Source organism: Phalacrocorax aristotelis, chromosome 4 (genome assembly GCF_949628215.1).
Source record: "Phalacrocorax aristotelis chromosome 4, bGulAri2.1, whole genome shotgun sequence".
Classification (NCBI taxonomy): domain Eukaryota; kingdom Metazoa; phylum Chordata; class Aves; order Suliformes; family Phalacrocoracidae; genus Phalacrocorax; species Phalacrocorax aristotelis.
Genome location: NC_134279.1, coordinates 81,998,730 through 82,021,653, shown reverse-complemented (window position 1 = coordinate 82,021,653; position 22,924 = coordinate 81,998,730). Strand labels below are relative to the sequence as shown.

At 44.9% G+C, this 22,924-nt stretch overlaps 1 protein-coding gene across 2 annotated transcripts in view; it reads right to left on the bottom strand.

Moving 5' to 3' along the window:
• Nucleotides 1-22,924, bottom strand: part of ATRN (attractin) — a 161,267-nt gene that overhangs the window by 95,306 nt on the left and 43,037 nt on the right. For both annotated transcript variants that reach the window (XM_075092237.1, XM_075092238.1), the window contains exons 4-11: nt 18,528-18,656; nt 16,297-16,502; nt 13,603-13,771; nt 11,674-11,764; nt 9,247-9,490; nt 7,561-7,744; nt 5,336-5,490; nt 1,260-1,344 (exon numbers count right to left, since the gene is read on the bottom strand). In XM_075092237.1, coding sequence (XP_074948338.1) covers nt 1,260-1,344; nt 5,336-5,490; nt 7,561-7,744; nt 9,247-9,490; nt 11,674-11,764; nt 13,603-13,771; nt 16,297-16,502; nt 18,528-18,656 — 1,263 coding nt within the window. The remainder of the gene's footprint in view (nt 1-1,259; nt 1,345-5,335; nt 5,491-7,560; nt 7,745-9,246; nt 9,491-11,673; nt 11,765-13,602; nt 13,772-16,296; nt 16,503-18,527; nt 18,657-22,924) is intronic.

Below are 22,924 nucleotides of genomic sequence, written 5' to 3'. Positions count from 1 at the left end.
AGTGGCCAGAGAGGGAGGAAGGCTAAAAACCGGGGATGCGGTATCACACCATTAAACCAGCGTTCAGAAACTGTGACAAAACAATTCAGCGTTGTCACATCTTGCTACAGGGCTGCGGCTAAACCACAGTTGTTTCCGCGGCTGTTTGCGACTGAGCAAAGAGTCACTCTGTCACCTTAAAAAAAAAAAACAAAACCCCAAACCAAACCTCAAACCAAAACAATACTGGGAGAAGGGGAAGGTGAGTTTTTTTTAAACCTTCTTTTAGTATCACAACTGCTTCAGGAAAACTATCAAATTTCATTAGCTACTGAAAAATGCCACCTAAAAATCCCTGTGCATCCATGTTTGTAAACGCACATTTAATGATACAGTGACGAAGAGTTGATGCAACTGAAAAGAAGTTTTGGTTGAATAATAAATATTTTTTAATCTGATTTTCATCCTACTTGAGGATGAAAAGGAGAACAGGCTTAGTTGTCCTTCGGAGAAGCAAATGCACGGCTGGTGCTCAGCATACACTGAAGCAAGCAGGTAGTGAGTGAGTTTTTAGAGGCAAAAAGAGTATCTAGAAGCACACCTTCCTTCTCAACGCAGTGGCACTTATCTGCCTGGCTTAAACTGAGCTTTAAATAATGTTACTGATTTACAGAAAGTATCCTCACAGGATAAGGGAAGCAGAACAAAAGACTCCTAAGAAATACCCTTTCTCAAACTTGGTTCCGCAGACTCAAATACAGGAGCAGGTGCTCACCTGAAAGCACGGCTGTTATTACAGCGATGTAATGCTTAACAGCAGAAACCCCACCTACAGATTTCACCTAAATGCTGAACACCACGTGAAGAGGAGCCGCACAGGATAAGCTACGCAAACTAAAACACGGACAAGTTTAGAAACCACGAGGGGAAGGTTTGGAGACAAAAGGTGTCAGCGCAGCTAAGTAAGAAACAGAGTTATGAAATAAATGAAATGACAAAATTTTGAAAGAAATAGAAATATATATAAAAATAAGAAACAGATATATTTTAAAAAAACCAAATTTTTGAAAGAACTAAGTGAGCTGAGGCTGTTTAGTCCAGTGAAGAAGGGCCGAGAGGGGCAGGTGGGTGCTGCAGACATTACAAGAGTGCAGATCTGAGAACTCTGAGCGGTTTGCAACAGCACCTCAACCCTCTGGTCTCACCGTTACCGATCTACACCCATACATTTATCGAGGTTTGAAAAAAGCCGACGCCCCCCAGCTTGTTTGTAACCTTACCTGTTGTACAGCACGGCAGAATGTCCAAACCTGTTGACATCGTGATGGAGACCCGGGCGAGGAAGAACAGCCCACCGATCGCAAGCTAGGATTAAGGAAAGCTCATTTCAGAAACGTTCCTCAGCATCATTAATGATTCAACTGAAGCAGCACGCCTCCTGAAAGATCCCGAAGTACTTGAACGACGGGAGAGACCATTCCGCCCGCCACCAAAACGCAAACCTCGAACGAAACAGGGCAGTTCACGACAGCACTGCGTAGTCTTCTTGGGCAAGATTTAAGACTTAGTCTTCGCCCCAGCTGCCACGGTGGGACTAAAAGGGAAGGGAAGGCCCTAAGGGCTCTGCTCCCTCATCTAAACAGTTCAGGAGAAAGGAAAGTCTCAGGGCGTTGTGTCGAAGGGGTTACCAGCCTTTTGGCAATCACGTGTAATTAAATGGCGGCGGCTTGAGTCCCTTTTCCTCCTTTACTAGTGGAATTTTTCACTGCATAACAAGTTCAGTTTTTATCTGTTTCTATGTGAATTATTTGCAGTTTTGCCCCAAACCAGCATCTCTGAGAACACAGACTTTTTTTTTTTTTCTTTTTTTTCCTCCATTGCAATTATGTTCCTAGAGGGTAGATATCCATGTTTTTAAAAATATTTTTCACTCATCATAGCTTAAGGATTTGTGGTTGTTTTTCTCTTTTAATATAATGTGAGATTATTCCATCTTTTTCTATTAGCATAACATTTATAAGTCCTGCTTCATTTTTTACTCCGTTTCTCAGGTAATTTCTTCCTTTAGGCGGCACGAAAAAAAAAGAAAAACCCAACCTAAGGAACATATAACCCACTGAGCAATCAAAGGAACAAAAGCAGGAAAAATCAGTCCAATTCATATCACACAAACCTCGTGAAGTGGACGGGATCGCCTTGGCGGCCCACGTCCCCGAGGCAGCTGCATGCAGTTTATGCAATTAGAACAGAAAAGTCAATCTGCTGTAAAGATCTACAGAGCCCTCAAATACTCGCAGATTCTTTAATACAAGATAAAACTGTCGCGCCATGGACTGAGCCTCCGAAAATAATTTAAAAAAAAAAAAGCCCACAAACCCAAACCAGAATGTAGATAAACTGAGAGGGCAAAGGAAACAACCTCACTAATTCTTCACCACATTTAATTGGAGAGAACTGTTGGGTGAAACAACCGATCCTAACCTCTGCTCCCGCAGAACCTTTTATTTATCAGCACTCTTGAAGAAAAGATACAGGACCCACTTGGGTGGATTTAATACTTCGATAAACCATTATTTTGTTCCATTTTCAAAGGATTTAACCTAGCCCGGCATCGCTCCTGAGACAAGCATGCCCGGTTCCAATTTTTAACAGGAGACTTCAGCAAAATCGGGCAGCAATTTGCAATTTTTATCCAGCGAGTTGTGAGTTATGCGAGGCCAAGAAACATATTTTTCTAGATTAATAGAAGGCCTGGAATGTTTTGCTTTCTAAGCTTCTTTCCCATCTTTAACTGAAGATTAAGTATTGGAAAAAATGAATGATTCTGAAAATACAGAGAATTCTCTCCTTCCTGACTTATGAGTTAAGCCAAGCCTAAAACTTAAAATGCACAGGATTTGTGAAATACACTATTCAAATAGAACACGTATGTTATGAACGCATCCAGCCTCTTTCTACATTTGTCATCAGAACTGAATTTTTGATGGGGTAAATAGAAGACTCTTAATTTCCCTCCTGTGGGGAGAAAAGATGATTATATAAGCATAGCCTTTACATGAACTTTTCACGCTGATTTTTTAAAAAAGCATAAAGTTGAAACTTATTTAGAAGTGAAGAAGAATGGCTGCTTAAACCACAGTAACTGCATTTTGAGCCAGTGAAGTTTCTGTTCTTGTTCTAGAGACCTCCCATAGGCAAGGGACGTGACCCTTCGGAAAGCACAGCCCTCGCCTCTTCACTCCTGGACACAAACACAGCGAGGGAAGGGCTGCAACTCACATGCGGCTCCTTCGCTGCTGTGAATTGTTGACAGGAGGTAGAGGGTTCAAGTAAGACATTTGTCCACCCAGAGACTGAACTGCTGCAGAGCAGGAAACTCGTACAGAGGCTGGAGAGACCACCTTTGGGGCTAGGAAGGGCTAACTAGTCGTACAACGTAGGAAAAATACTGCGAGACTGCTCTAGCCAAGTGCTTGCCCGACCCGAACACCAACGCCATCCAAAAGCTCGTCCTGAGAAGCCGCAAGAACCGCACATGCACGCAGACGGCCGCATTGCCAGGCTGAAACCCTCCAAAGCCGGGCATTACCTGGACAAGCTGGACTGAATAAGCCCCAACCTGATCTAGCGGAGCACAAAAGGGATGGGAAGCATTAATGCATTCTCGGATCTACCTCATCTGTTAAACCTCCAGAGGATCTCAGCACACACCTCAGTGACAGCTGTTTGCATCCTACACACAAAAAAGAAGATAACATGTCCTCACGACACTCAGTGCACATAGTCAGATTGCTTAGAAGTTTGAGGAAAGAAAACCAGAAGAATTTGACGAGGTGAAGAAAATGAGTTAGTGCAGAAATGAGTTGTAATGGCAAAGGTTAAAGGGAAGATCTGGTTTTGAAGCCCTTATTTTAGACAGCATTTTAATGGAGTCTTAAATTTTAATTTGGTCATGCGAAGAAAGGTGCCTTGCCATGAAAAGGAAAGAAAAAACGGTCTTTTTGTGAAAAAAAGCTGTTGTTCTGGCCTGAGAGTCTCTACCTTAAGGAATGAGGGTACCCAAGAGCACCAGAACACCTGTGTAGAACTGGGAAGGACTGGGCAAGCTGACTACAACGCCCATTTCATGTAACAGGAACCTGCCTCTTAACTAAACTGAATCAAAATGAACATCGTTATTGGCATATTTTGTCAAATTAATGACATTTGTGTTTTACAGCTAACGGACAGTTCAGTGGGTCAGGGACCACAGCAAAATCTATCGCTATTGCTGGCAAAGTTTAAAAAAAAAAACTGCTCTGTCTGTGACTGTAGGAACACCTCTTTTAATTCAAGACAATACTCAAAATCCAGCTAGTCAGGAGCACACAATAAATTCCACAGGGATATGACTTGAAATCACAGGAAGCGGAAGAGAACGATCCCTGTAACAGGCAGCACAACGGCACAAGGGTGCCAAACCCTGCTGCTGGAAGTGATCCGTTCGCTTGCGTAGTCCTTTCACAAACCAGGAGCGACACCTCAGTGGACTCCGAGAATTCAGGTTTACGTGATTATTTCAGGGAATGAATCACGAGAGCCCGCATTTCAGGAGTTCTGAGAGCGGAAGGTAGAACGCGGTATGAGAACAGAATGGTGATTTGCTTCAGTGTGAATTATCTGGGTGTGCACGCACCTTCTTTTATACCATTTCTTTTCTTCTTTGCTTCTTAAATGCGTCGTCTCTGGACTTCAAATGCACAAATAAATGCTGCCCTCTTCTGGCTAGCTACTCAAACTCACCAAAACCCAATCCTTCCAAATCGAATCTAATCATCCGGCTTTTTGGTTAAATAGTGCTTACGGGGATATTTATGCTTATAAAGCACACCTATATCAAACCTGGCATTACAAAGAGCGGAGCCAAACAAGTCAGCCAGCCTGCAGTTAAAACAGGAGCGTGTAACGTACAAGTTGAGCTTCAGCAGCGTCCAGTGCGTGTAACTGTTCCAACAGACTGCGGTTTTGAGAGATCATAGATTTAAAACACCCTCAAAATATCAGGCTAGTTTTACAGCCAAGACAGTAGAACAATATGCTTTCCGTTTAAGAAATTATTTTTAACGCCCAAGTTTGTGTATAAACTGTCGGCCAAATAAATGCTGCTGTGTTCGCCTAGAAATCACTGCACCAGCTCGTTTGCCTGGAAATGTGTAGCAAGCTAAACGAGCCGCTCCTGATTACCCATTCTTCTGCAGTACGCTCAGTAGCAGTTGGTATAATATACCCAGCATGTAAATTAGTCTTCCTGAAGACAGCTCTTTTTGAATATCCAAGAGTTGGGCTTTTTTTAATTCTTATTTCTGCGAGGACTTACCGATATCATACGCCATAAAATCGGAAGAAAAGCACTTTGCGCCGTGGCTCATGGAGGTGTCATTGTGCGTGTTTCCTCCAAACACCAGCATGGTTCCACTCGTTATCACAGCCGTGTGCAAATAGCGAAAAAATCTACTGTCTTTAAGAATTGTCCTTCAGAAATAAAAACAAAATACATGCATTACTGATACTGATTAGTACTTGGCAAAGACAGAGCAATCCGTAAATCCAAGCTGAAGGAGGTTTCGGGGTTGTGGGGAGGAGCGGAGGGGGAATATTACTTAACTACCTTTTCTAACGAGGTATTTAACAACTTACTTTCCACACTGTTCAATTCCTTCTGTAATTTAATTCTCTCATCTTCCCATCTGCTCGCCATTTTATAGGAGAAATATATCTATGAAAGCCTCTTTCCAAAGCTATGGATCTTAAAATCATCAATTCCTTCCCTAGGGATTATCAAGTTTTCACACTAACTGGGTTTTGGAGCACAATCAGCTGCAACTGCTGATACGGACGCTGCCCCAGAGGACTCCTGTATTTTAGAGGAACTCTGATTTTATAGTAACCTAAAGAATTCTTTCAATCTGGGCATCACCTCTTGCTCAAAACTAACAAGTCTATTTTAAGGAAATCTGTGCAGCTGCTGCTAACGGAGCCCCACAGCTTAATACCTGCAAAACTCAACGCCTCATCCATGACCAAATCACAGGAGGCATTAATCACACTCATCACTGACCTCCCCTTTAATCAGCGTGATTAAGGGCACTGCGCACACAGGGTCACCCTTTGTAGAATCTCCCCACCGCTTTGAGAGGGTGGGACCGCAGGAAAACCCCCTGCCACGGCCCCAGCTGTGTCGCAGGCAGCGGCGTCGCTGCCTGCAGGCTGTCACAGCAGTTCTGCACAACTGCAGCACCCCGCACGCGGCCTGCGCCGAAGCCCAGGCTTGCACGATGAAACAGTCAGCAAACGGTGTATCAACGACCCGGACACGGGACCTGCTCCTAATGCATGAGCAGAGGTACCGCAGCACACGGGGGCTCTCGGAGCATCGCTCCGTCCCTGCCAGGGCTACGGCGTTAAGACCGCAAAGCTGCCAGTCGAAACACCGGGGGGAACGAGGGGAGAAACACGCTTGCCAAAATAAAGATCAGGGGACTGCTTTATTGCCCTTCCATGAAATCACGGGAGGGAGAGTGGGCCTAAATTACCAAAGAGCAAAAAAACAGTCACTGGTACCAAAAATGTATAGATAAAGACGAGCAGACGCTCCTACACGCCTCGCTGCGAGGCGACTGCTCGCCTGCTCCGACAGTCCTCTCGAGACTGACAAAATAGGTACGACGGAAGGAAGTTGGTGCTGCAGCGGTTTGGCAGAATATCGTCGCGTTTGTAACGCTTTCTGCCTCCTCAGCCAGATTTGCCCGCTCCACGGCCGAAGTGGGGCTCAAATGACCATAGAAAGGAAGCGCGGTTATTACTGCAAGGGCAACGGGGCAGGAAGGAAGGTTTTTGGAAATTAGTCACTAGTTACCTTCCTTATCAGTATTGACTCGCAAACGGTTGCTGCAGAAATACAAGCTCTTTTAAACTCTCAAAAAATGTGATGTGGTGACTCATATTTACATGGGTTCATTCAAAAGACAGTCTCCTTTTCGTCAGGAGGCTTTAAAAACAACTTTAAGAAAAACACAGAATTGAGGAAAATTCGTTTCACTTCGATAGCTCACGGTTGTGAAGGTTTGCTATAGCTTTTCAATAAAACACACCTTTGGGCAGGAAAAAAAATCACGGAAGATTTCAGCTTAAGAAATGAACGTTGCAAGCAGTTACAGAGCCAGAAGAAAATGGGGTTATAATAGAAATTCTTTTGCGGTCTTAACTGCAGAATGAATTATCACTCACTTGACTGCAGTAACTGCACTCGTATGCACAGCCTGTACGGCTGGCAAGAAAATCCCATCAAATATTTTTCTTTTCAGCTTTAATACGACAATAGATTAAAATGGATTTCTTGGCGTATTCACAGCCTTGATTGTATGTGATTATATGAGTCTCTATTCATAAAGGAACATAAAAATAACAGATACAGGAGCACACCATCTATCCTGAATGCAGGCAATTACGTACTACTGTATGTACCCTTATCAAATACCCCATCCTCCCGTCCCCTACAAACAAAAATGACGGGGCGGTGTACGGGAGGAAGGACTGACTTACCACATACGGGAATCAACTTCATATTTGTACAAGTCATCTGCTAGCCTGTATTTGTTGGCACTGAATGCTTTGTAACCTCCATGGATATAAATTGATCTTGTATTTGGATCGTAAACGCTACTGTGACCGTACCCTCCTTGCACCAAAGCTCCGCTCGTCTGTAAAATGTTCCATGTGTTTGTGGCTGAGAAATGAAAAATGCAGGCGACAAAAGATGGTTAATTTATCTCCATTAATAACTTATCAACAAACCTGGTGGTGAAACAAATTGGGTTTCCCTTAAATCAGCTCTAGACACTGCCTTTATCACTTTATACCCAAAAACATGCTCCTTCAAGGAGTTTGTTGTCAAGAAGTATTCTCAAGTATTTTTAATTAGACCAGGAACGTCTCTTCTACAGTCATTTATTACATTTTGCGGACAAGCTAAGTAAATGAGAGATAAAAAGTGCAGAAATAATATACTGCGTTTCAATGACATGAAAGTGCCCGCACCACGGCTTGATTCGGAATGGTACCCAAGAGCACTTTTATTTTATACGTATATAAAGCCAGACAGCACTGAAGCCAAGGTAAGTATGACTGCGGAGAACATTGCAGTTAAAAACTAGTATGTGATTAATGGTCCTATATCCCACTCACTAAAATAACATTGATTTGAAGCACTCTAGACATAATATAATGGCAGCTGAAACAAAAATGCTAAATTACACACCAAATCTCTGTAGCAAGGGCAGAATGAAACCCTGCACAGGCTTCCTAACTCCAGGGCAGAGCAGGCACACAAAAGGCAAAGGAACTGACCAGTCTGCAAGATCACACATGGGAAAAACAGAAAGGCAGAAAACCAAATCCCTGCCTGACCCATCCTGCTTTCCCCTAGCTTTCTCCCAGAGGCAGGCAGCTCGCTCGTGTGGACACCAATGAACCAGAGTAGGTTCCAGCAGATCCTCTGGATGCAGGTGACTGAAGGAGAAGGATAACAGGTGGAAAAGTGCAGAGAGGGCCGCTATTTCTGACAACCACCAGCACATTCACGTTGTGAACTTGCTGTGCTTAGCACTTTGTTCTCCACCTGGTCAGTGGAGCAAGGGACGTGCCTCCAGAGAGCCTTTTCACAGCAGCCATGCTCGGCAGCTCAGTTCATCTGGAGAGCTTCCTACACTTCTCCACTGATGATATTGGAAATCTCTGGATCCTAAAGTCAGAGGTTGGACTGTTTCCAGAGATACGGGGCAAGTGGAAGGCCAGAAGGTTACTCCCTGATCCCCATGGCATTCGCTAATCACTACTGGAGACATGGGTATCAGGTTAAGTAGATACTTGGTCTGAATTGTTACAGCCATTCTTGTCTTCGCAGGATACTAAAAATCATTTCAAAAGCGTTTGCTTTGTCAGAGGGAGAGAGGAAAATTAAATGAAATTGTCCCACAGCTATCCTGCTTCGCCCCTCAATTACAGCTTTTTTGCACTTGGGACCTAACAAGCTGTATAAAGCTGGAGGCACGTGGCTGCCTGCTCCGTGTTTGTGTTATACAAACGCTGGAAGTTAGACTGACCTTCTCGTAAATACGAACAGGAGAAGAACGTATCTGTCTTTGTTTTGCTGTGTGAATATGGATCATTTAAATAACTTTCAGATCAACTCTCGCAACTGAAGCCAACGGTAGGTAGGGCCGCACTCACCCAGGTTGTATTCCTGGACATTGCTGATATACCCATAAAGAGGGCAGTGCCCAAAGATGACAAGCATGACCGCGCTGCCGTCTTGCAGGGTGACGATGTGTGCCGAGTGGCCGACAACAGCGTACTGCTCCTTGGCTTTCGGCGTCACTTGAGTCCAGGTCTGGGTGGGAATGTGGAACACCCACAGCTGGCTGGTCACGTTCCCTGTCGCATCTATTTTTCCACCATACATGTATATATCATCCTGAAAGAAGTTAGATTTAAAATGAGGCCAAAAAGTTTGGCATTTAGGAACAGGTAATATGTAAGTAATGAAGTTATGGTATTTTATCTTCTCTCAGCCTAAAGGTTTTTCTCCTCTCTCAAGGAGAACGTATCTCCCTCGCCAGTCACATTTCACATGAAAGCAACCACGACCGTCAGGGTTGGTACCCAAGTCTGTAATGCCAGAATACCTTCAACACACACAATTCACTCTCCATCAGGGTATGGAGGGAAGGGGTACGTGGGGCAGGACTGACCTTCAGACGACAGACATAGAAATTTATGTGCCTGTATGTTAGCTGAGTCTGTAAAGATATTATCTAAAATATAGTGGAGCCTGGAGAGTAATTCAACTGATCAAAGCAGGGAAGGTGAGGCTACTTTTGGGTGAGCTGATTTGCTCTCCAGATTTCAACACCTGTACTGACTAGGTCTGTTTTCACTACAGATGAAGCTCAGAGGCTCCGAAAGGCACCCAAAGTTAAACACCTGAAGTTGGGTGATTTGATAAGCAAGCTGAATCCCTCCCGTAGCTTGCAAATGCAAACAGCAGAAGATAGCTGGGGAAGAAAGGCAGTTATGATGGGAACTCCTCTGTGTCTGTACACTAAAAGCTTTCTCTTCCAAGTTAATGCACTGACAAAGGACCCTTTGGAAAGAAGGGAGCCAGGACAGTTAGAGAGGGTTTTATTAATCATCCTGTAAGAGCTAGGTTCCACGACTCTATCCAGTTTCCTTTGTGGGATCCTCCAGGTATCTAGGAGTCAGTCATGAATCCACCAAATCGTGTAGTGAAGCCCTGTTTCCCTACTGACAAGGCGGTAACCTTGGAAAGGGAAACCCCTACTATAGCTGGTCCCCCTGAGAACCACTGCCCGTCACTGATGGTAAATCCAGTTATCACAGAAACACAGAACCATTTAGGTTGGAAAAGACCCTTAAGATCATCGAGTTCCACCATTAACCTAACACTGCCAAGTCCACCACTAAACCATGTCACCATGTGCCACGTCTGCACGGTGTTTGAACCCCCCCAGGGACGGTGACTCCCCCACCTCTTTGGGCAGCCTGTGCCAGGGCCTGACCCCTCTGGCAGGGAAGACATTTTCCCTCATCTCCAACCTAAACCTCCCCTGACGCAGCTTGAGGCCGTTCCCTCTCGTCCTGTCACTGGTGACTTGGGAGCAGAGACCGACCCCCCCCTCACTCCAGCCCCTCTCAGGCAGCTGCAGAGAGCGAGAAGGGCTCCCCTCAGCCCCCTCTTCTCCAGGCTAAACCCCCCCAGCCCCCTCAGCTGCCCCCCAGCACACTTGTGCTCCAGACCCTGCCCCAGCCCCGCTGCCCTTCTCTGGACACGTCCCTTCTTCTGGATCACACCCTACTTTTGAACAGTTATTTGTAGAACATGCATTGAGCCCTCGCAGGTAGGAATTTCCATCCTTCTCAGGTTCTTGAAGTGTTCTGTTTGTGAATGGTGCTGTGTGGAGTTTTTCAAGTGTTTATAATTAAGCTTTATATAGGCTTGCACTGTGATGAGCCAATTAACATTCCAAAACGAAAGGTCAGTAAAGGATTAGCTCATTTCCTTTTCAAAGACTTCGCCATTCTGCTTTCATGTGGCCTGCACCCACAGCAAGGCACGCAGGTGAGAAATAAGGTAAGAAACAGTCAAACCCACTTGCCATTTCAGGTGTTGAAAGAACTGACGCAGAGGTCTACTGAAGAAGCAGAAAAAGCTCCAAAAAGCCTTAATTCATCAGCTCTGCTTTGATGCCTTGGACAACAGAACTCATAAAAATATTTATGTGGTCTGCACAAAAGGCCATTGGGGAAGCAGCTGAACTCAAGCGAACTCTAGCTGTCAGGCATGTCTTGTGAGCAGAGACAGTAAGAAGGAAATAACAGACTCACTGGCCTCAGTCAGCTTTAAAATCTATGAGAAAAGGGCAAAGAAGGAACACACAAGCAAAGGAACTACAGACTCCCTAGGATACCAGTCCACCGACTCCTTGGAGTACAATTACACAGACTGGGATATCCATGGACAAGGCTGTGAAGGAGAAATGCTTCTCGCAAAGCGAGGCTGATCTGTGGAAAGGGGTGGCCATAGAGGGGAAAGAGGGAGAAATCAGCCGGGAGGTGAGTCTGCAGCACTGAACTTACCTTATGTAATGCCAATGAATGACCATATCTCATCTCTACTGAGTTCACAGTGTTGTCCAGCGGAAGCCACTCTTCAGAAATAAGATCATACCTGTATAATAAAAGTTGAATTAATTTCATAGAATCATAGAACCATTAAGGTTGGAAAAGACCTCTAGGACCATCACGTCCAACCATCAACCCAACGCCACCATGTGTCTTAAACCATGTCCCCAGGTGCCACGGCTGCACGGTGTTTGAACCCCCCCAGGGACGGTGACGCCCCCACCTCTCTGGGCAGCCTGTGCCAGGGCCTGACCCCTCTGGCAGGGAAGGCATTTTCCCTCATCTCCAACCTAAACCTCCCCTGACGCAGCTCGAGGCCGTTCCCTCTCGTCCTGTCCCTGGTGACTTGGGAGCAGAGACCGACCCCCCCCTCACTCCAGCCCCTCTCGGGCAGCTGCAGAGAGCGAGAAGGGCTCCCCTCAGCCCCCTCTTCTCCAGGCTAAACCCCCCCAGCTCCCTCAGCCACCCCCCAGCACACTTGTGCTCCAGACCCTGCCCCAGCCCCGCTGCCCTTCTCTGGACACGTCCCTTCTTCTGGATCATACCCTCAACGTCCTCATCCTTAGGGGCCCAAAATGAAGCAGATATAGAAGCTGAGAAGATTGTTGCTTGGCCTTTCCAGGATATGTGGCAAATTATTTTCATTAGCAGAAGTCCTAGATACCAAGATTTCAGCATGCACAAAGCACACACAGACTCCTTATGGATTAAAAAAATCCAGTCAAGCCTGCTCTGTTACTTAGCGTCCATGTATTGATTTGCTTTACCTTGGGTTTTCTTGCCCATGCAAAAGCAAGAGCTAAGGCGTTGCCTGCTAAGCTATGGCAACTTAAACCACACAATCCATCCAAAAGAGCACAAAAACTTTACACTAAGCTCATGTAAGTTCCGACTACATGATAAAAAAAGAACCTGCCAGTGTTTAAGAGCCTTTTTTTAATTATGTCTTCGGCATTCAAGCATATTTTTTCTGGTAACCTGAAAAAAGATAAACCTTTTGCTCTGAAAATGGCCTGTGGCTGTTTAGATAAAAGAACGAACTATAGCTGTCAGGCTTACAGCCTCCTAAGATAAAATCATCTCTGAGGAAGTATTCAATGGAGCCACAGGGTATCTGTTGAAAAATCAGGTGTGACTTTGAAAAAGTGAATTTTGGAAGTAATCAGTAACTATTCTACAACTAAGCGTGCATTTTCAGCTCTTCTTTAACATCCCTACTTACCGCTGGACATGAGCTCTGCCTTGGGTCCATGCCAGCAAGGTGTGCAGGTACGCCCAGGGAAACATCCAGCTTTTGCCTAGATTTGCCCAAACGCTACCAAGCTCAAGAGGAAGCCTGAAATGTTTTCTATGGGGGTTTTCCGTGAGGTACACAATTATTATTTGGTATCTTAGTTACTGTTAATCTCCTCAACTAACTGCATAAACGGCATCATGCTAAATGCTGCTCCCTGTCTGGTATCCCATCCGCTACGCACAAACGTGCGCAGCAACCCCTATGTATCAACTAAGGAGCCAAACGCTCTGAAGTCACACAGATATAAGGAAGGGATAGTAACACTGAAGCAAAACTACCCTCTGAATACGAGGCCAGATATGATTTAGAAGCTAGCCTAGAAATTTATAGTGAAGTTAAATGCTGTCAGAAGCAGATGAATCCAAAATTCACTGAACATCAGGAATCCTACACAATTCTTCTCAAAATTAGCACCTCTTTGCAGCGCTTTCCCACATCTCACACGTGAATCTAAATTTTTAAGACTGCTGTTATCCCCTGGAGATGGAGCGTAGGCCAAAGCACAGCATGTCAGCTGGCATTTTCTAAAAATAACACTCAAACCTAAGTTCCTCTACTTAGACTTTATTATCTAGGTTTATACTCACGCTAAAACCTTCTGAGAGTCAGAATGATTGAAGACATAACCTCCAACAATCCACATTTTATTGTCATGGATTATGGTTTTGTGAGACGCTCTAGGAAGTTTTGGAAGAGCATATTCCTCCCGGGTCCAAAACGACTGATTTGCAGGAACGGGAATTGAGCAGCCAGGACCTGGGAAAGGAAGGTTTAAAAATTAAGTTGATTTTTTTCCGAAGCCTGTATTTCAGCTAGAGGTCGATATCCCGCACCACAGGTGACAAAGACGGTGCGTGGCCAGGTAACAGGTGAAAGCTGTGATCCTTGTTTCCTCGCCTGCACCAGCAACCTGTGATGAAACAACCGGTGTGCGATCTCCCAGCCGTAACACCGCATACTTCCAATTTACAACTGTTTTCAGAACTAAAAAGCAGTTCCAGAGTAGAAGAATTAGCGACGATGCTCTGCCCTGCTCTCCCCCACTGTGATTACAGCAGGGCATGGTGCAGACCCCTTCCCACTCCTCACTAAGAGGGTATCTCCCAGCTATCGCGTGCCCTCAGAAGCTCTCACACAACCTGTGAAAGCTTCGGGAGACCCGCTCGGCAGCATGCTATAAAAACCCACGGGTCTACAGCTATCCTTCTTCCCTCTTCTCATTCTCCTTCTCAGCAGTACATTTTTGTGCCTTGTTCACTTCTTATTCTTCCCTGTATTTCTGCTGCTCTTTAGCCAACTTTTTCACTGCCAGGCTTCCCCTCGCGCGTCCCCATGGCGTGGCAGAAGAGGAGCAGCAAGCGGCGAGGTCACAGCAGAGTAAAAAGCAGCGTGGATGCTCTTCCTTTTTCTCAGTGTCAGCCATCCACACGTACAGGGTTAATACAGCCAACAGAGAGCACAGAACCTGCTGAAGAGGCTCAAGGCTTGAAAAGGGAATAGGTTTATGAGGACGGCCTTTAGGCAGTCATAAAAGTGAATCGCTGTGTAACAGAGTTACGGTCGTGACTGTAACTAACAACAGCTGCTTGTTCTTGCAGAGCTTCTAGCAGCAATGATCTCCAGTTCAGGAAAGCAGACTGGAATCTGGTTCCAAGACTGGAACCCTTCAAAAATTCCTGTTTTCTGAGTTAGAGTGACCATTTTCAGATGTAAAAAAGCTTCAGAATAAGAAAGGGGAGAGCAGCTTGCATCTCATTCTGCTATGCTTTGTGCTGGGGCTTTTGGGGTTTTTTTGTTGGTTTGGGGTTTTTTCCTCCCCTTACACCAATCTGCTACAAAAATGAAAGGCATGGAAAAAAGAGGGGTAGGCTAAAAATTAAGCAAACATAAAGGCACCTTCGCTGTCTGTGCACGGCCGGACTCCAAATAAGCATCAGGAAGCACCGCACTGCGTACGGGGATGTGGTCTTCCAGCCCTGAAGCACGTTACCTGTGGCTGCTTTTCTATCCAAGAGGCAGCCGTGCTACCCTCAGTACTGGGTGCATTCTCCTCAGGATGCTCCTTTTGCTAACCTGGATTCTTTCCACAGCGCCTAACGCTGTTTTTGCAGCACAGCTGAGTGGTGGTAGCTGGTTGCATTTCATGGAAGACTAATTCTTCCACATCAGTCTATCTTTCTAAAGGAAACATGTACATTTAGTCCAAACTGTTGCTAAGGCTGACATGACTGACGAGCATACCTGGATGTGAGAACAAGGCCTTCTGTGTGTTAAAACAGATTAACTTGTGCCACCAGGCTCAAATTTGCTTTAGGTGCACAGGAATGAGGTTTAAAGTTTTTATCCGATGCCAGGTTAGCACTGCTCTGCAGGGTAGCATAGCTGCTTTTAAAAGCATTTGTTACAAATGAAGTATGATGATCTGATATGAAAAGTTAGATACTCTGTTCCTAGTCAAAATGCTAACACTTGTCAGGCAGAACATTCTCAAATCATAGAAGCACGGTATGGTTTGGGTTGGGAGGGACCTTTAGAGCCCATCCAGCCCAACCCCCTGCAGTGAGCAGGGACATCTCCACCCAGACCAGGTCGCTCAGAGCCCCGTCCAGCCTGGCCTTGGGTGTTTCCAGGGCTGGGGCATCGACCACCTCTCGGGGCAGCCTGGGCCAGGGTTTCACCATCCTCTCTGTAAAACATTTCTTCCTTACATCCAGCCTAAATCTGCCCTCCTCTAGTTTCAGACCATCACCCCTTGTCCTGTCACCACAGGCCTTGCTACAGAGGCTGCCCCCATCCTTCCCACAGCCCCCCTTTAAGCACTGGGAGGCCCCAATAAGGTCTCCCCGCAGCCTTCTCTTCCCCAGGCTGAACCACCCCAACTCTCCCAGCCCAGCCTCGCAGCAGAGGGGCTCCAGCCCTCAGAGCATTTCTGTGCCCCCTCTGGCCCCGCTCCAACAGCCCCATGTCCTTCCCGTGCTGAGGAGCCCCGAGCTGGAGGCGGCGCTGCAGGGGGGTCTCACAGAGCGGGGCAGAGGGGCAGGACCCCCTCCCTCGCCCTGCTGCCCGCGCTGCTGGGGATGCGGCCCAGGGCACGGTTGGGTGTCTGGGCTGCGAGCGCACATCGCCGGCTCGTGCCCAGCTCTTCACCCCCAGCACCCCCAAGTCCTTCTCCGCAGGGCTGCTCTTAATTTCCCAATTAAATACTCCCAATTAAAATGCAAGAGCATTTTAGCAATAGAAAAGGCATCCAAGAGCTTCTCCATATGATTCAGGAGACTTACCTTGCCAGCCTGCAGAGCATAAACATGCCTTAGTATCATTAAAGTTGCAATGACCTCTCTCGGGCGCCCTGCAATCATCTGTGCAGTAGGGAATATCACAAGCTTCTCCCTTCCAGTATTTGGCACATTCACATTCAAGAGCATCGCTGCTGTTATTGAGCTTGCACTCTCCTCGGCCGGAGCAATTATTGGGACACATATTGAAACTGCGAACGTCAGGGAAAGAAGGTTTGTCAGTAATGAAACAGATTCCCAAGCCGTACCTCGTATTAATGAATACAAGAGCGGTGCTGGACAGAAGTTAATACAGCTATTTGTTACCATACAAACCAACGAGAGCCGCTCATCTGGAATCTGATGCAACAGACCTGTAGAGATTTGTTCTCTATGATCTACGGAGCTGCCTCACTTAAAGAGTGAAACATTACAACGCCTCCAAAAAATGATCAAGATGATTTTTAGCCATTTGTAATGCAAATGAATTGCCTTAAAACGCCTAACAGTAAGTGAAGAATTTAATCAGCGCTTAAGGCTTCTGTGGTGTCTGTGAAATTTGTACTTAAACTACTCACAATTAAGTGCTATTCTGGGATCTGCTTACCAAGGGAACACACTTGAGATGAATCCCAAGCCAAAGATGCGCCTGCTTTGAACAATTTCTAATTTTGTAATATCTGCAATGTAGCTGAGGCAAAACCAGATACATCCTTGGTGACGATCCAAATTCAGAGACCCTATTCATTGCCAAATTCCCATTTTAGCTGGTGTATCAACCGGTATGTCTCACAGATGGGGATCAGCACCCAATATTCTCACTGTCATGTGACAGGTGGAGTCACCGGCTCCAAGCCCGTAATTTCTCAAGCGTTTGTCGAGTGCCTATGTCCATTAGTAACTATAACGACTGTTAAACTGAAAAGAAATAAATATACCCTTCTATCTACTCTCTACAAAAATGTTAGGAGGAAACCTAACGACCAGAAGACACAGAAGAAACAAAACACAAAACAGTACTTGAAAATTGTTCAAAACGATCAAGGAACTGAAGAGTTAAAGAAATACTAAAATACCTTAAAAGAACTTTAAAAAGGCAGGTTATTCGTTAGGAGAAGGCCTCCGCCGTACCGCAATACCGACAGCTGGCGGCAGATGGTGTGATGGCTCACGGTATCAGCCAGACTCAAAACGCTACTGCTGCAGCTCCTGCGTTTCAAGTAACTTTGCAAAAGCTCCTCTTTTTCCTCTGGAGCTTGCAAGGGGTGCTGGATGCCCCGCCTTTTTCAAAGAATCCACTGTATATTGAAGCGCTTAATAAAGATGAAAGCACCAAGACTAGAATTCAAAAACCTGAGCGCTTCATTTTAAGGAAAACTTTCAGCTTTGCAGAAAGTCGGTTATGAGCAGGATTTTGCAGCCGATATTTTTTTGAAAGAAAGGTGAGAACTTCTGCAAGTTACACCCAAATTAAAACCTCCCAGTGCAGCACGAATGTAATTTGTATCTGTAGGAGCAAACAACTCAAAGCCCATGATCCCCACCAGAAGCAAGCGATTCCATCTCTCTAGTATGCCCACGCTGAGAGCGTTTCCTTCAAAACACAGCCTTTCTAGAAGCAGTCGATGAATTAGGCAGTTCCCTAGAATTATTTTTAAAAAGCTTACCAATGAGGACTAAATAGATGTTAGCGAACAGAAAGCACCCACCTATAATATTTAAAATATGAACCAAAGAACATAACAAAACCATTCCAGACTAAAACGGAGACAGATGAAGCAATTTGATCCAAGGACTGAATAAGAGCACCCCAAAAAAACCTGCCTGAGGATCCCCAGCAGTAAGTACAGCCCAGCGTCCCAAGGGAAACACGTCTGCTTATGCAGAAGTGGGTTTGTGCAGAATTATCTCTGCAGAACGCAAAAGAGCGCACACGTTCACAAAATACGTCCGTGCTGGTTGACTGAATATGATCAAGTAAGTCTAACGTAAAATAAATAATATGTTGTCTTTCTGAGCAACAGTTGCCACGCTTACAATTGACAACTGAGGTTAATGCTGAGCACATTACAGTTATTAGCTGTTGCAAGGGTGTAATAAAGATAAAAATCTAAATGTAAGTATCTACTCATAATTACATGCTTCAGTGGCAATTGCTTATTTCAAGGCAAAGCTGAGAAAAGGGGAAACCTCCTTTTGCTCAACCTGCAACATCGCTTTGGAGGGGTACTACTTACTTATATGTGATGTTAAACCCTGTTAAATTATAGGCAGCATCACTGAAGAAATGCAGAAGAGCATATCCAGAAGTAGCTACAACTTCTGGTACTGTTTCGTTGCTGTCTTTCTCAGGAACAATAAGACCACTGAAAAAGAAAGAAAAAAAAACAATGTTAGAAGTGAAATAAAAGGGAGCAACGCAACGATAGTAAGTGCATCAGTATTAATAAAACTCAAGGTATTTGATTATACTTCAAATAAATGAAAATAATTTGTGTAATGATCATTCCCATAGCGCAGTGTTATCGGATTGTTTTTCTTCAACAGAAGTCCGTAAATATTCAAAAGAAAATGTCTCGACGTGTGAGCATGGATACCCAACCAACCGCAAAACAACCCCCTTCTCAAAGGCCTAAGAACCCTCAAGACCCTCTCAGATAAAACCACATTCTTCAGGGACCAGTTCATTAAGCCCTCTTGCTTGGCTTATTTGTCCGCAATACAGTGACCACGTCACTGAGCAAGGAGTGCAGACACATTCGGATGCCGAGGCCATCGAGGGAAGGCATTACTGCCGCCCTCAACGTGTACAACTTTGGTCTACAAGAAGGGATGGCTGCTGGAAGGAATGCAAATAGAAAACCCTGAAGTAATCAGCTGGGCTCTTCTGAAAGATAAATGTATATTAGAAGTGTTTAGCCTGAGTAAACCTGAAGCTGTCTAGAATTCCAGTTATTCTTACCAAAAACCTACTTTCCCCCCCTTATTATTCTGCCATGATCTAAACCGGACCCGTTCCTATAACAAGGTGCCATGTCTGAAAACCAGAAATTACTGCGTCCCCAAAGCATGACACCTGCTGTACCAAGCCAAACCAAAGGCCTGCAGAGCCCAGTATTTCCTCCTGACTAAGGGCTACAGCAAATGCTTCGGAAAGGCTGCGACAAACAAAGCAAGCACGGAACATTTTGGCGATGTGTTATCCACCTTCCAGAAACCCACACTTCAGGTGCTTTGACCCGGAGAACGCACCCAAATCCGCACATTTAAGTGAACCATTCACTCAGGCTTCTATCTAATTCCTTTCTCAACCGTTTATATACCCTTTCCACCTGGAAAATGTGCAGCAGGGAGGTCAACAATTTAACTCCGCGATGGCAGAGAGAGGATTTCCTACCCTCGCTTTACATCTGCTGCCTCGTCATTCACTGATGCCTCTTGGGCTTTTCCTCTATGAGAAATAAGTACAACCACCCTTACCGACCATCTTCCTGCCATCCACTCTTTCATAAAGCTCCATCCAACCCATCCCATCCACATTTGTTGCCTTTTCTGTCCTAAAAGACTCTCGCACTTGCTATTCCCACCTCGTTCATGGCTTCACACGTGTGGTCGCGCCTGGCTGTTCCCCTACACCCTTCCACGTTCTGCCAGATCCTCCGGCCTTTTGGTTTTCCAGGCGTGGTGGAGAGAAGGAAGGATGGTGGGCAAAAGTATATACAGTATTTGAGATTGGATAAGGTACAGAGTTATGTAGTGGTTTGCCAAAACACTTGGAGTAAGCTGGAAAGGGGACTAAATGTCTCTTTTTAAGAGTAACTACTACCTATTTACCTCTTGCGCAAAATAGTTGATGTCTGAAAGAGAATGTTTATTCTTCTTTCAACAGAAGCCTGACAACACCAAACAAAGAAGTCAATTCCTCCCTGATACAAAAGACATAGGAGGAAGCATAAATTTGAAGTCTATTGAATATACTTTTTTAAAAGCCTTTATCTAAGTGCACTGCCTGCCACCATTCATAGTCAGCTGCTATTTTCTTGAGGAGAACCATCCTTCCCCCAGCCTCAGTCCTATTTTCAAAGACTAAGTCAAAGCTTTTTGACAAAGAGCGACTCTAGACCCCAGAGCGGAGCGTGTTGAGCAGGGAACCCAAGGCAGCTCGGGCCGCTCCGGGGCTGCAGGCAGGCAGCAGCTCTCCCGGGAAGGCAGCCGAGCCTGGCTTCATGCTCCGCGACTTCTGAATATCCGAGGGCACCATCCACTAAAAAGCAACTATTAAAAGAATTTTTCCCCCTGAAAAGAGCTTTATTTTTCCTCTATTTCGAACAGAAAGCAAATGCATTTGAAGACAGTTCCCTAGGACCGGGTAAATGAGTTTCTACACCCGAGGAAAACACCCACAGCTATCCACAGCAACCCATTCACATCGCCTGGAAAGCACTTTTTTGTGACCTGAATTTTTCTGTCCCCGTGACACAACACAATGGTGTGCTTGAAGAATAACACAGACACCCGGTGATCCTTTCCAAAAGCTTTTGCTAGAGATGTTGGGGATGTTTGCACCAAGAGTAACAGAGGAGCGTGTTACCTACGGTGGGGTAAAGCCGCAAATCTGTACAACAGCCTTCCTGCACAACCACCTTCTTGTAGACAAAAAGATATCTTTTTTTTTAATCGACATGCCATAAAAACGCAGTGACCCGATCCCATGTTTTGGCTAAACAACTCCAGCACATTTGCAGATATGTAGCTCAATTAATACTTCCTTGTGAGAAAGCCAATTATTTCTCCTCCTTTCAGATCTCGAGGAGATGGGATTAAAAGGCAAAATTCACTGCTTTTTCATCCATGTGGTGAGGTGCCTGTTTCATTCTATAATCGGAGACTTCTCATCAGAGGATGATCTCTCCCAAAAGACCGTCTCCCAAAACAAAGAACAAGAAGTCTAATAAACTTCTCCTTGCTATTTGATTCATCCGTTTTCCTTTGTAATGCAAACTGTAGGAAGGTATGTCTCCGCTACAGGGGAACAGACATCTCAATATAATTCAGGGCAGGGCAAACTACAGCTCAGGGACAAGAGAAAACTCCTTTGTTCTGATTTACTCTTCTTTGGTTTTATTCTTGCAGCACTTATCACCGATATTACAGGGCAATCTAACTGGAAAGCCCTGGAGCAGGGAAAACAATGGCAGCAAAGAACAAAAAGTACAGAGCGAATAGCGGTAGTGAGAGAAACAAAATCCCCACCAATAATCTCTCCTCATAAAAGGACTAGCACCGGACACTGATTTGTTCTCCCTTAAAAATCTCAGTTTTGGGGTTTGTTTGGGAAGAACGGAGGTACCTCTGTAGCAGATGCTCTCACCGCTGCTCCCACTTGCTCCTTTCTTTATATCTTTTTCTGATGATGGGTACGCAAATATACTAAAGAGGACGTTATCCCACCAACACAAGTTTAAAACGGCCCGATGAAACTTAACAGACAGATCGTAATTGCGCTCAGAGACAGCCATGAAGAGAACACAACACGACGACAACGATAAGGTCCTTCAGAGGTCAAACCTTGCAAACCACAAATAAATTAGCGTGTGCAGAGCAATGTTTTGAATAAACCAGCACAAAAAAAATTCACATTATCTGCCATGAAAAAAAAAAAAAATCCAATAAGCAGAATCAAAACGATAAAGGATTATGCAAAACTTCCTTTAAACTACAATCCGGAATCTCTCAGAGACTCGACTCTGGCCAAGATTAGCCTATTTCACAATGTACCGCTTCTATTTCTTTTCATAAGGTTTCAAAACATTTCGCAATTGTCAATCATCGCTACTCCAAAGCAAATAAATACTCCTACTCAGCTAAGCCGTCCAATGACTCTATTTCTTAGGCGTTGAAAGGCAAACCTCTGTTTTGCCCTGAAACAACTTCTATTTTCCGTGTGCTGGATTTGTAGAGTCAGTGGCTGAGTGAAAAACAATATCCAGGAGACCCAACTTCTCTACCGCCCTGCACCCACCGCCTGCCTTGCTCACTCCCCTACGCCATAGAAAAATGGGAATTATTTAAAACAAAGAGCACCTTCTCTATTACTGTTCCTTGATTTGCCATGCAAGCGTCATGGTGATGGTGTATTCATCATTTTCTCCTGAGACACAACCTGCCAGCGTGGCAGAGATGAAAAGCATAAGATGCTACTGAGCAGAAAACAGGCAAGAAGGAAGAAGGTAGAAGACATGAAAGGACAAGGAGAAAATACAGACTACAGATCACAGAGAAGTGAAAGAATAAAGGTGATACCAGAACACTGGTAGTACACTGGATTCTCAATCTATCAAAACACAATGACGAACCGTTCTCTTGTCATTTTTAAATCCTTTGACCCATCTGGACACACACATATACAAAATAACACCGTTTCTCCCTTATTGAAAAACAGTCTGTGCACATCACCGTACTCACAACTGCAAGAATAGAAATAAACAAAAAAAAAAACCTGCCAAAAGTAGAAATTACAAGAAACTAAAAATAAATTCATGCCAAAAAATACAAAAGGAAGGATGAAAACAAGGAGACATCTCAAATCAATTTTCTTAAAGGAAAAGCTAATATTCCTGTGCGGCAAGATGGC